This window comes from Equus caballus, chromosome 20, assembly GCF_041296265.1.
Source record: "Equus caballus isolate H_3958 breed thoroughbred chromosome 20, TB-T2T, whole genome shotgun sequence".
NCBI classification, from domain to species: Eukaryota; Metazoa; Chordata; class Mammalia; order Perissodactyla; family Equidae; genus Equus; species Equus caballus.
In genome coordinates, this window is record NC_091703.1 from 37,920,345 (window position 1) to 37,932,752 (window position 12,408).

The 12,408-nt window shown below is 61.3% G+C and overlaps 1 protein-coding gene across 6 annotated transcripts; it reads left to right on the forward strand.

Moving 5' to 3' along the window:
- The first annotated feature begins 2,737 nt into the window (after positions 1-2,737).
- On the forward strand, positions 2,738-12,320 carry HMGA1 (high mobility group AT-hook 1). 6 transcript variants are annotated; one of them, XM_023624748.2, is made up of 6 exons: positions 2,738-2,969; positions 3,215-3,328; positions 6,613-6,791; positions 8,874-8,957; positions 9,643-9,693; positions 10,983-12,320. In XM_023624748.2, exons 3-6 carry the CDS (start codon positions 6,657-6,659, stop codon positions 11,034-11,036), a joined length of 324 nt encoding a protein of 107 aa, XP_023480516.1. In that variant the 5' UTR covers positions 2,738-2,969; positions 3,215-3,328; positions 6,613-6,656; the 3' UTR covers positions 11,037-12,320. The 6 variants fall into 6 exon arrangements, with proteins under 6 accessions (XP_023480516.1, XP_023480518.1, XP_070101518.1 ...); XM_023624750.2 differs by having other exon boundaries at positions 2,747-2,969; positions 6,613-6,758; XM_070245417.1 differs by having other exon boundaries at positions 2,832-2,989.
- The last annotated feature ends 88 nt before the right edge of the window (positions 12,321-12,408 follow it).

The window sequence follows — 12,408 nt, forward strand, 5'->3', positions numbered from 1 at the left end:
TGTCCAACCTGGTTGATGTCCCAGGCCTAATATGGCCCCCTCTCCCTGCCTGCTCCCCATGACCCCTCAACCAGCCATCCCAGACCCAAATCCCATCCAGGCTTGCTCAAGCCCGTCTCCCCCAGGACACCTCCCTGCCTACCCGGGGCTCCCATCCTTTCCTCCTATAGCACCTACTAAGTCTGTCTAAGCGCCTGGCCCCCTAGTCTGTTTCAAGAGGACAGGCAACTTTGCTTTGTTCAGATTGTACCGGAAAAACGTGGACCAGTTCTTGGTACATAGTAGGCCCTCAATAAACACTGGATGAATGAATGAGTGCTTCCTGCCTCCTGGCATCTCCAGGATTGTTACTCAGCTTGCTCTGGTGTGTTCCTGGTTCTCATTCCTCAAGACGTGAAATTCGCGGGGGCCAGGGCTCCGTCCTCATTCATCTTTTTTATCCCTACCACTCACTCTTCTGCTTAACAGATACTTATTGAAAGAGGGAAGAAAGGAGAGGAAGTAAATTCCGGGCATTTGCAATCCAGAAGGCTCGGAGCTTGGGGTCAGTGGCCAGGGTTATTTGGATTTCAAGGGTGTGGGTAATCCTGGAGAGGAACAAGCTACTATATTTGCCTACAAATTTATTTATACCTGCCTCCTTCCAGAGAGGGGTTGAGGTGGTTTACAAAAATACACATAATACAAGGTAAAAAACAAGTTGGTGAGGAAATCAGGACGAGGGGAAAATAAGTAGGAAAAACAAGATCAAGTCGGCTTGTTAGAAGTGGGCCAGAAAGTTGGCCAAGTTTTCCCACAGCCCACTCGAGGCGGAAGTCCCTCTCCCTTCTCTACCTCCGTCTCAGGGACCACCACATGCCACCCAAGGACAGGGAGCGCCGCCCCCAGGTTAGCTGCGTCCTTCTAGGCCCCTCCCCACGCCTCCCCAGAGCCCGGGCCTAGCAGCCTAGGCGGCCTTGGGGAGGGCTGTGTCTAGGGGCGCGCAGCTGGAGGACCATCCTTGGTCCAGACGTGGGGACCCCGGTTGCTGGCACAGGCCTGTGACCTGAGCCGGGTAGGTTAAGAGATGAAGGGTCGTTCTTCCACTCAACGCCGCAAAGGTTCTCCAGCCGGCAACTCAATGCCCTCCAGCCAACTCCACTCGAGGCCTACTAAGCGCGCGCTCGGGGCGCAGGGCGGGAAGATGGAGGGCGGCGCGCCAGCCCTCCCGCCCCACCCCCACCCCAGCCCTAGACAAAGGGGCACGCCGCCCCTCCCCCAGCCGCTCCCTCGCGTCCTCCCTGCGCCCTCCTCTCCCCTCGGGCCGCCCTTCGGTGACTTCCTCTCCCCTGCAGGGACAGCCTGGGGACTTCTCGGGAACTGTGCTTCACCTGGGCGCCGGGCGGGGAGCCAGCGCGCGGAGGGCGGCCTCCCGGCCCACCCCGAGCCCGGCCGGGCCCAGGCCCGCGCCCTCCTCTCGGAGCCCGCTCTCGGCCCCGGCGCCCTCCCGCCCGGCGCCCCGCCCCCACCCGGCCGAGCACGTGCTGCCCCCGGCCCGGAGCGCCAGCCCGCTGCCCCGGGTGGGGGCTGGGCCCACTCCCGGCTCTGCTCCCCACCCCCACCGGAAACATTCCTGAAACATTCCTGAAACTAGGAGGCCCGGCCCCGCTGGTTCCCCACCCCGCCTCCACTCTAGGCGCTGGGCTTTCCTGGCGGCCCCCCTCCACCGCCTGCTCGCCCCCCGAGGAGGGGGCTGGGCCGGGGCCTCGGCTGACCGGGAAGGAAGAAGGGGAGCAAAGAAAAACATGAGTCACAGCCGTGTGTCACTGGGCCGCATTGCAATTCCCTGCATCACGGGAGGTGTGGAAGGCCGCCTCAGGGACCTGGGGCGGGGAGGTGCGCCCGAGAAGGCCCCGGCCCGGCCTGCAGGGCGCGCCTCCGCCAGCGCCCTTTCCTCTCCCACCGCCCGCCCCGCCATCTTCCCACCGGGGCGTCCCACTCGGTCGTGCACTAAGTCGTCGTTGGGCCCGGCCGGGCGGGGACGGCGTGTGGAGACCCAGTCCCTGCCCTCAAAGTGCTTCCAGGCGACCACTGGCTCCCGCTTTCTTATTTGGAAAGTCACAGCAGAGGGGGCCAGGGCACAAAGTGGGACCGCGTGTCTCCAGAATCCCATCCAGGTCACCTGAATGAAGGAGGCCTCCCTCCGGTCTACCTGCAAGCGAAAACAGTCGTCTGTTCGCTTGAACTCTGCACCTTGATTATGGTTCACTCGCAGCCATTAATGAATCAAAACTCTGGGTTTCACAAGTTTCACAAGACCTGTATTTCACCAGTCAGCCACACGCAGGCTGGCACTGAAAGGCACATGCTGACACCTGTCCGCCCAGGGGACACCTACGAGCCGCGGATCTGGGCGCAGGGGGCGGCGGGTAGGCCGCGGGATTCTCCAACACGCGCCTCTCTCGGCACCCCTTCCCGGTCGCGCGGACCCCCGCGGGCCCGAGCGACCCCGCACATCCACGCGCCCGCGGGCGCCCGGCCCACACGCCCGGAAGGGCCCTCGAGGTGGTTCTCCCGGGGACCCCCCGTTCCAGGCAGGAAAGACGCCCTCCCTCCGCCGAAGGCTCCTTGGCGATCCCTCCGGGCACCCTCCCACTTCTCCCGGCCCGGGACGCTGAGGAGTGGGCCGCTGCCTCGGTTCCCAGCCCAGCCTCCCGCGCGCCCGCCCCCAGGCGCCGAGCACCGTGCGGCCCTCCGCGCAGTCAGCACCCACCCGCGCGGCGGCGGCGGCTGGCGGGCGGCCGCCCTTTTAAATCCCCGGGCTCATTTGCATGGCCCCGCCCCCCCTCGGTGACACGGCTGGCGCGGGCGGGCCCGTCCCCCCTGCCCCTGGGTCGCTCTTTTTAAGCTCCCCTGAGCCGGGGCTGCGCTCCTCTAATTGGGACTCCGAGCCCGGGCTATTTCTGGCGCTGGCGCGGCTCCAAGAAGGCGTGAGTTCGCGGCCCCTCCGGTGGCTCCTTTTTTTTTCATATCTATCATTTAATTAAATTATTTATTTATTGAGGCCGCGCACGGGCCGTGCCTAGCTTCCTGCCCCTCGCCATCCTTCGCGGGAGGGGGGATATTTTTGTCCCCCCCGCCTGGATGTGACATATAAATACCCCGCGGGGGCCTGGGCGGCGAGCACGCGGCGGCGGCGATCTCTGAGCGCCTCTGCTTTCTCTCCCGGTTTCAGATCCGCATTTGCTACCAGCGGCGGCGGCGGCGGAGCCAGGCCGGTCCTCAGCGCCCAGCACCGTCGCTCCCGGCAGCCCGGAGCGCGCACCGCAGGCCGGCGGCCGAGCTCGCGGTGAGTCGTCCCCGGGGCCCGCGGCGGCGGCGGCGGTGGGGGGCGCCCGCGCCCCCGCCTGCACGCCGCCCCTCCTGCAAGCCGCCCGGGGCTGCAGCGCGCGCCTCCGGCTTTATTCCCAGGCCGGGGCTGCGCGAGCCGCCGGCGGGGGAGGGCCGCGCGGCGCGGGGGCGGGCGGCGGGGCCCGGCGGCGCGGGGAGGGCGCCCGCACCCCTTCCCCCGCGCCGCGGGCGCCCTGCGGGGGGCGGGGACCCGGGCCGGGCGCGCGGTGGGGGAGGGGGCGCGCGGCTGCGGCGAGCGCGAGTTGTGCACCCGGCGGAGCCCGGTGCACCTCGCGCGGCCGCTGCTCCGTCCGAGCCCGAGCCCGGGCCCTGGGCGTGGGGGGCGGGGAGAGGAGCGGGCTGCGGCGCCGCGGGGGAGTGGGGGGCCGGGCGCCCCTCGCAGCCTGGGGAAGTTCGAGAAGTGAGGGGGATGGGCAGGAACCCCGCAATTCAGTTCCACTCCCGTTTGGCGGTTGTCCCGGTGGCCCCCCGCCCCTAAGGCCGAGTCGCCGGCCTGGGTTTGGGGCTTCACCCCGACCCCACCTCTGGCCCGGCCCGCGCCTCTCCAGCCCCCAGGGCCGGGCCTGCCCTCCGCCCCCACAAACTGGTTTCTCAGCTTTGCTGGGCTCTGTTGGTACTAGTCCCTTTGACTCCCCGTTTCAGTTTTTTTTTCTGGGGCTTTATTTTGCGGGGAGGGCGCGGAGGGAGGTGGCTTTCTTCCTCTCACCCGCGCCCGCGCGCGCCTGGTTTCCTGCCCCAAGGCGGGCTTGGGTGCCCCCTCTGGCAGGAAGTGGGGCCGGGTGCACCCGCGTGGCGGTGCATGCGGTCGGGGTGCACCGGTTTCCCGCGCCTGCAAGAGCGGCCTGCGCCCCTCCCCCCGCGCGCTCCGGCCCCTAGTCCCGCCGGCCAACCTGCAACGGCCGGGTGCAGACTCTTGCAGAGTCACCGTGAGGCCGGGTCTGTAGCGGGGGGTGACAAGGACTTTAACCAGCCTCCAGTCGGGTAAGGAAAGTGGCGGGCTAGAAGGGTCGCTAAGAACCCACTCCATCCTGCTCGCCAACTTGCTGTGTGACCTTGGGCAATTCAGCAGGCCTCTCTGGGCTACTTTTTTTTTGGAAAACAAGGGAACCTCGTGATAATTTCATAGGGTCATTCCTGAGATACCCTAAGCGTTCGTGGAGCACACGTTTCATCCACGGTATATGGAGGGGACAAGCTTGAGGCCCAAAAGGGCTTATTACAAACTGAAGGATTGAGATTGGGCCCTAAATGTGGCTTTGCCAAGCCAGGCCTCTGATGTTCGGAAACAGGTGGAAGGAGACACACATTTGTTGGTCTCACCAGAGAGGGCCTCGGGCCTTCATTCAGGCCATGGAGGCCTGGATCCCAGGGGTGGGTAAGTGGATTAAAGGGTCCCCAGCAGCAAGAAATGGGAGGAAGCAACAGATGAAGCAAGAGCTTCCAGGGAGACCCACCGGGATTCCCAGGCAGGCCAGGCCCAGGCTCTCTGGGATTAGGGGCTGGCATCCACCCACTGGAGCCCCTCCGTGAGGGCCCTCCGGCAGACCTCCTGAGGTTAGCACTCATTTGGCTGATGAATTTTGATGTTTAGTTTGAAGGGGGGCCTGTGGTGTAATGTAAGATTCTAATCACTGCCTGTAATTACAGAGCAGGCCAGGCCACTACTGACGAGCGAGATAAACCACCAACCACCCTGTTTAAAAGCGTCTGAAATATTATCAAACAGAATAATTACCAGACCAGGTCCTCCAGTCGGGAGCGTGCCATCCCAATGCTCCAGGACGGGGCCTCGGGCCCTCTGGACGTCACAAGTCGACAAAAATGTTTTCTCCTCTGGTTGAGTTAAAGTTGGGAATTGTCTGAAAATCTGAAAAGGGAAAGAAAAGTCGTTTTCAAATGCTGTAGTTCGCGTTTTGAGGGAAGATTTCCCGTCGCTTAGACATTCGTAGCTCTTCTCCGGTTTGGTCCCTGCGCCCCTCGGGAGAGGTCGTAGAGGCGGGTGCCTTACCGTTACCCCCGTTTTCCAGATTGAGGTGCTTTCGGAAGCAGGGCCACATGGGCCCACCCTTTGCCAAGGGCAGCCAGGAGTTGGGTCCCAGGGAGGTGTGGAGCCGGAGGTCTCCCAGGTCGTGTCTCTCTGTAACTTGGGGGTGATAACTGAGAGGACCCTCACTGTGGGATGGTGATGTGCGGGGACCCTCACTGCCCTTTTTAAGCCTCTAGAAGAAGCTCCCAGGTACAGGGTGCAGGTGCTCCTGCAGCAGGAGCTTTTTACGTATGTCCAAAGTTAACGGGGTTGATTAAACTCGAACAGGCGTCTAAGAAAAGGAAGGTGCTAGAAAAGGACCAAGAAGCTTTTAGGATCCGCACTGGCAGGGCACCAGGGGGCCAGGTGGCATGTGTCGGAAGGGTCCATCTCAGTTGGAGAAATCCTTGGCCCTCCTGTAAGCAGGCTTCAGAGAGAGAGATCTCATCTGACTTCAGGTGGGTGGGGTAGGGATGAGGGGAAAGGAGACCCACCTGTCGGCTTTGGGTCCCTTGTCCTCCCCCAACCTCACCCACTGTATTCAACCATCTTCCCCCCTCTCAAATTGTCCCCAGCTTGGAACCCCAGGCTTGACCCCAGGAGAGAGCAGGGGAGACCTGGTGGGGTGGGGACCAGCCCTGGCTGTGGGATAGGTTGGCCCTTGTAGCGTTTGGCCCCGAGGCCTGGATCTGGGCAGGTAGGTGGTACTGTTGGCGAGGTCCGCCTGGGGCTTGATGCCCATGGTGCCAGGTGTCTAGGGCTCATTCTCTACCTTTCCTCTCTTGTTCCCTGTGAGCTACTCGGGCTTGGTTTTCTCTTAAAGAGAAAGGGAAGCTGGTCAGAGGGAGAGGGCCCTGGCAGTGTGAGGACCCCCACCTTGTCCCCACCTTTGCCCAGGGCGGCCTCACCCACAGAGCCACATCTGAGCTGGCTGTGCTTCTTGGGCCTGGGCCCTGTGGAGGTGGCAGGACAACAAAGAGCCCTTCTGAACAGGAGATAAGGAGCTGATTAGGGCCAACGGCCCAGCCCCACCCTGTGGCAGCATGCTGGGGCTGGGCCGACCCTCCCCAATCCCAGGCAGGGTGGGATCCTGGCTAGCCCTGGGAATAGGCAGTTTCTTGCAGAGCAGGAGCGTGAGGGTGGAGGGTGGCCGAAAGCAAGACATTTTGTTTAAAACAGCTTTTCTTCCCTCGCAGCATCCCAGCCGTCGCTCCTCCACCTGCTCCGGAGAGAAGGGAAGATGAGCGAGTCGAGCTCGAAGTCCAGCCAGCCCTTGGCCTCCAAGCAGGAAAAGGACGGCACTGAGAAGCGAGGGCGGGGCAGGCCGCGCAAGCAGCCTCCGGTGAGTCCCGGGACAGCGCTGGTAGGGAGTCAGGTGGGTGTCCAAACCTTTGCCTCGGTTTACCCCTTTGCACTAGGGAGGTGCCAGCATCTCAGCAGGTGAAAATAGGAGTGGACGGATGCAGAATCTTTCCTATCTATATGTATGTGACTGCCCCCCCTCATCCCCCATCACATGCTCTGTGCACCCTACACATGCAACCCGGGTCAGAGCCTCTTGAGACCCCAGGAGAGAAGTGGGGGCATGCAGGAAGTCCAAGCCAGAAGTGACCCAATGGTCACGTAGGCCAGTGCTTACACTGTAAACCACCAACCCTTTATTTCCAGTCCATCAGGGACCAGTGTGTTTATAAAACACAGTAATGATGAGTTATAGGAACATGAAAATACATATACATGGAAGTCTGGGGTTTTTAGTCATTAGACTCGTTGCGCATATTATTGTTCTGTCAATTCATTATAAGCGGCTTTAAATACTCATTGTCAATTTCTGTACTTCCGCATCCCAGGCCAGTAACCTGTTCATGGGCTTCACATTGAGTGGCCCCAGACTGGGCTTTGCCCCTAGCTCTATAAAAGGAAACCAAGGGGCCAGCCCAGTGGTGCAGTGGTTAAGTGCGCATGTTCCGCTTCGGTGGCCCAGGGTTCACTGGTTCGGATCCCGGGTGCAGACATGGCACTGCTTGTCAAGCCATGCTGTGGTAGGCGTCCCACATAAAAAGTAGAGGAAAATGGACACAGATGTTAGCTCAGGGCCAGTCTTCCTCAGCAAAAAAGAGGAGGATTGGCGGCAGATGTTAGCTCAGAGCTAATCTTTCTCAAGAAAAAAGAAAAAGAGGAAACCAAAGCCCAAGAAGTCGAAAATGTTAGGGAGTTGGTGGCAGAGTGACCCTCAGAACCCTGGTACTGTCCGCCCCCCCAAGGTCCCATGGGGTTAGAAGGCCAGCTTGGCACTGAGGGGCACCCTAGGGAGCATGACCAGTCAGGCTGTGGGGGCCACCTGTCATGTGGTGGAGATCTTGGATTCTCAGAGAGGGGGCAGCTGTCCCCCGAGCAAGGGGCAGCTGTTGGTGAAGCCCAGTTACTTTCCTTTCCTGGGCAAGAAGAGGGGAGGAAAGGAACTGAGATGGATGCATCCGGCCTCGGGCTTCCCCATCTGGAAGGTGGAGACAGTGGGCTGCACTGACTCCTCAGGAGACGTGAGGCAGGAGTGTGGACGTGTGTAGTGGAACTCATCTGCCTCTTTCAGAGCCCACAGTGTGTGTGGGGCAAACTCATCCTCTTAGTCTGGTTCCCTTGTCATCATCCCTGGCCCCCACGCCTGCCGCCTGTTTGTTAGCTGGGGTCAGTGGGGGAGTCAGAGCAGGGGTGTTGGGTTACTGGACCATAGTCATAAACAGCCTGTGGGCAGCCATCCTGGGACACCATAGCTGACGCGCCTTTATGCGCAGCTTCTGTGTATTATGCAGCAGCTTTTTAGTCTGTCTCCTGCGTACTAACATTTCAGCAGCAACCACAGCAGGGATCTCTGGGGTTCCGAGATTCCCGGCGTAATTCCTTCTCCCTGGGAGGCAGTCTGGAGGGAGTCTGCGGGTAGAAGCTGGAGGCTCCCTCTGGTGGGGACGATCCGTGCCCCTCTTGTGCATCCCCTGCCGTCTCTGGCACGTGTCATCTGAGAGGGTGGGCAGTGATCATCAGTGATCACGTCCAAGTCCAGAGCCTGGCACTGGACTTGGACGTTCTTCATTTAGTTTTCATGACGCACTGCGCTAAGTCTTGTCACCATTTACAGATGAGGAAACTGAGGCCCAAGCATTGACTGTATTGCCCAGGATCTTAGAGCTAGTCAGTGGCAGAGCTGGGACATGGGCAGAGCTGTCCGTTTTTCTGCCCCGATGCTGCCTTTCCCAGGGGTCTTCTGGCCTCTTGTCATTTTGTCACAGGGAAGCGAGGGGGTGGGCATTGCAAACTACGGTCAAACCGAGAACTTGACTCCACAGGCTTGCCGCCGTGGTTCCTATGATGGCTTGATAGAACTGCTGGGGTGGGGCAGAGGGCTGTTTTCTGAACGGGGTGGGACAGGTGGCATGTGTCCCTGACTGCCCTATCTTTGCAGAAGGAGCCCAGCGAAGTGCCAACACCTAAGAGACCTCGGGGCCGACCGAAGGGGAGCAAAAACAAGGGCGCTGCTAAGACCCGGGTGAGGCTTGAGGTGGGGCCGCCCCTGGTGGGCGGAGAGGGAGGAGGACCCTCCCCACAGCCTCAGTGTGGGCAGGTCTGGGAAGGGCTGGCTCGTCCTGATTCTGCACCCCCTTCCCTGCCATAGTGGTGGTGATGGGTCTTTGCTAATTGGGGAAAGCAGGGTGATGAATGACGCCTCACTTGGGGGGCCTTGGTCCTGCCTGGGACAATGGGGAAATCAAGTCAGAAGTCCTGCAGCTTTCCTGGCCTGTAGAAGGGTGAGTTGGGAAGAGTGAAGAGGCAGCTCCACCAGCTCTTGGACTGAGAATGTTCCATCCCGGGGTCCCCTGGATCCCGAGAGTGGGGATAAGCAGGGAGGACCAGATTCACAGTGGCATCAGCCTTTCAGAGAAGTTGTTTTGTTTTTTATTTTATTTTTTTCTAAGACACGACTCATATCCTCTGAGTCATGGGTGGAGGAGGGAGTGGGGGGCGTGTGTGTATGTTGGGGGGGGCAGTGTGGCTGGCCAGTCATCACCAGCTGGACTCGGGTGGGCCTGCCTGGGTGAGAGTCCCGGGCCGCCCAGAGCGGAGGCAGGTGGTGCTGCCCCTCCCTGGTCTCCTCACCATCCGGGGCACTGGTCATGGGGTGAGCACTCTCGGGGACATTTTTGACTTAGTGGATCTTTTCTCTGACCATCTAGAAAACCACCACAACTCCAGGGAGGAAACCAAGGGGCAGACCCAAAAAACTGGTAGGTTGAAGGGGCGGGTGTTAAGAATGGGCGATGCCTGATCCTGCACGGCCGCCGTGGAAAGACCGCTCTCCCTGACCTGCAGGGCCAGGAAGGGAGGGCATCCCGCTTTACCCAGGCCAGAAGGGGAAGGGGTTGGCCCAGGGCTTTTCAAGGGCTGTGTCCATGAGAAGTGAGGGGTCCCAGATACAAACCAGACCAGACCCCCTGCCCTGCCCTAGTTGGGGGGGCAGTGTCCCTGCCTCTAATCCCTCTGCTTCTAGAACAGACTCAGAACTTTAGGGGGAGCTTGGAAGTCATCTAGTCTGCTCCCCGTTATAGCCATGAAAGGAGGCCACACGGGAAGGGGTGAGGTTTGTCCTGACCATGATGCAGGGGAGGGAGGAAGAGCAGTGACAGAGCTCAGCGCTCGGGGTCATCGCCGGGTGGGAGTTGAGGTGCGGCCCCCCGTGGAGGCCCCTCACAGGGAGGCACCATCCATCTCCCAGCCCCAGATAGCTGGTAGTGGAAGTGGGCAGGCTGAGTCAGGAGGCTGCCTCTAGGGGGTGCATGCTGCAGTGGGGCTCCCTGACCTCCCTGGGGTGCTCATTCCTCGAGCTGAGCCACCACAGGGGTGAGGGGGGTTAGGGGGTGCTGGCTGGGCCCCAGGAGTGAGTAACAGGAAACAAGTTGTTTTGGAGTTTGTGCCTGGCACGGGGGCCGCAGGCCCGTGTGGTGTCCCGACATTCCCGCCCAGTGAGTGAGCCCCGGCGGCACACACTTCCCCTTCCTCCCCACCCTGGCCTGGGGTCAGCCCGCGGCCGGGCCACTGCACAGCCCAAGAGCTGCCCCTGTGGGCAAGGCCACTCGGTTCCCTTGCACCCACGAGGCAGGGCTCATGCATCCTCCAGCCGCCCCTTCCCTTCCCATTTCCTCTCCTGGCCACCTCCTCCCCTCCCCGGAGAGCCAGTCACACCCTCACTTCCTCGAGCTCAGTGCTGCACGGGGTTCAGCCCCGGTCCCCCCCACCGTGGGACCAGGGGCCAAGGGGGCCTGGCTCTGTGTGAGCAGCATGTGTGTGGTTTTTTTCCCTCCCTTTAAATTCTTCCTTTTTTATGAATGAAACTGGGCCGCGGAGGCTGCTGAGTCACCCACACACTCAGCCCTGACTCATCCCCCTTCTGGAGAGCTGGGGAGTGCGGGGAGGGGTGGGGGCGAGCCTGGCCCATGCCCCCTCCCCCCGACTCTGGGGGTGGAGGGGGAGGGGGCCAGGCCTGGCACTCCTGCTGACAGCCCTGCCCACCTCTCAGGAGAAAGAGGAAGAGGAGGGCATCTCGCAGGAGTCCTCAGAGGAGGAGCAGTGACCGCGCCGAGGAGCAGTTTCCTTCTGGGACTGGACAGCTCCGCTCCGCTCCCACGGCCCCCACCCCTTTCCCCAGGCCCACGCGTCACCACCCACCTGCGCCCTCGCCATCACACTACACAGCACACCAGCCGCTGCGGGGCCCCCGTGGCCCGAGTGGGGAGCAGTTTTCCTTTGGTCTCAGTTCCCAACAACCCCATCTCCCACACGCACACACTTGCCCTCCTGGACAAAGCTGACTTCCCACTTAGCTGCACCCTGCACCTGCTGCGTCCCCACTCCCTAAGCAGGGGGACATTGCTGACTGGGCTCTTGGTTTGGGGGTTCCCTTCTGCTCCCCCACTCTTCCTCTGGCTTCCCATTAAGGGGCCTGGGAGGGCTCCCCTGGCCTTAAAAGGGGCCCAAGCCCCATCTCATTCTGACATGCTCCGCCCCGCTGTAGTGGCAGCAGCAGGTGCGGCCTATGGAGAGGGGTGCTTGGCCCCAAGATGTCCCCAGCCAACCTGTGTCTCATGGAGAGCAGCTCACACCCACTTTTCTTCCTTCCCATCTTGCCTAGTGCCTGCACTAGGTTGGGCAGCCCCCTCTAGGGCACAGGAAGGAAGGCAGGAGGGGTTTGAGCTCCCCGTCCCCTCTAAACAGGCTCCAGCCCCCTTGCCGTCACCCTGGAATCTATTGCAGTGATGGAGATGCAGTCCCCTGTTAGCCAGGTGAGGTCCACAAAGTCCAGGTTCCCTGGGGCAGCCACCTAAGGTAGGCTGGAGCCACTCCCCAACCCTATCTGCGTCCACTCTATGCCTGTTTCACCTTTCCTCACATGGGGCGCTAATAACAAGGAGCTAGCCTTGCCCACTCCCACCCTTCTGCTCCTCCCCACCCCCCAAGGTTCTGGTTCCATCTTTCCTCTGTTCACAAACTACCTCTGGACAGTTGTGTTGTTTTTTGTTCAATGTTGTATCTTAGACATCCGTCATTGCTGCTGCTACCAGCGCCAAATGTTCATCCTCATTGCCTCCTCCTGTTCTGCCCACGTTCCCCTCCTCCAAGATGCTCTGAGGGGAAGGGGCCTGGGCAAAGCAGGCTGGGTTACGACTACCCCAGTCCCAGGGAAGGTGGGGCCCTGCCCCAGGATGCTGTGGCAGCGTGCTGACTGTGAGGGTGTGGGGGCCAGCCACCTCCCCCCTGTTCTGTCGGGGGAGGAGGCAGCCATCATCTGTCCCAGCCTGGGGCCCCCCTCTGGTTTCCTATTTGCAGTTACTTGAATAAAAAAATATCCTTTTCTGGACTGGAGTCTTCTCTGTGGTGGGTGGCTGGGGTAGGTGAGGGTGGGAACCAGGGATCAAGTGGGTGGGGGCGGCTCTGGAGGCGGGTGG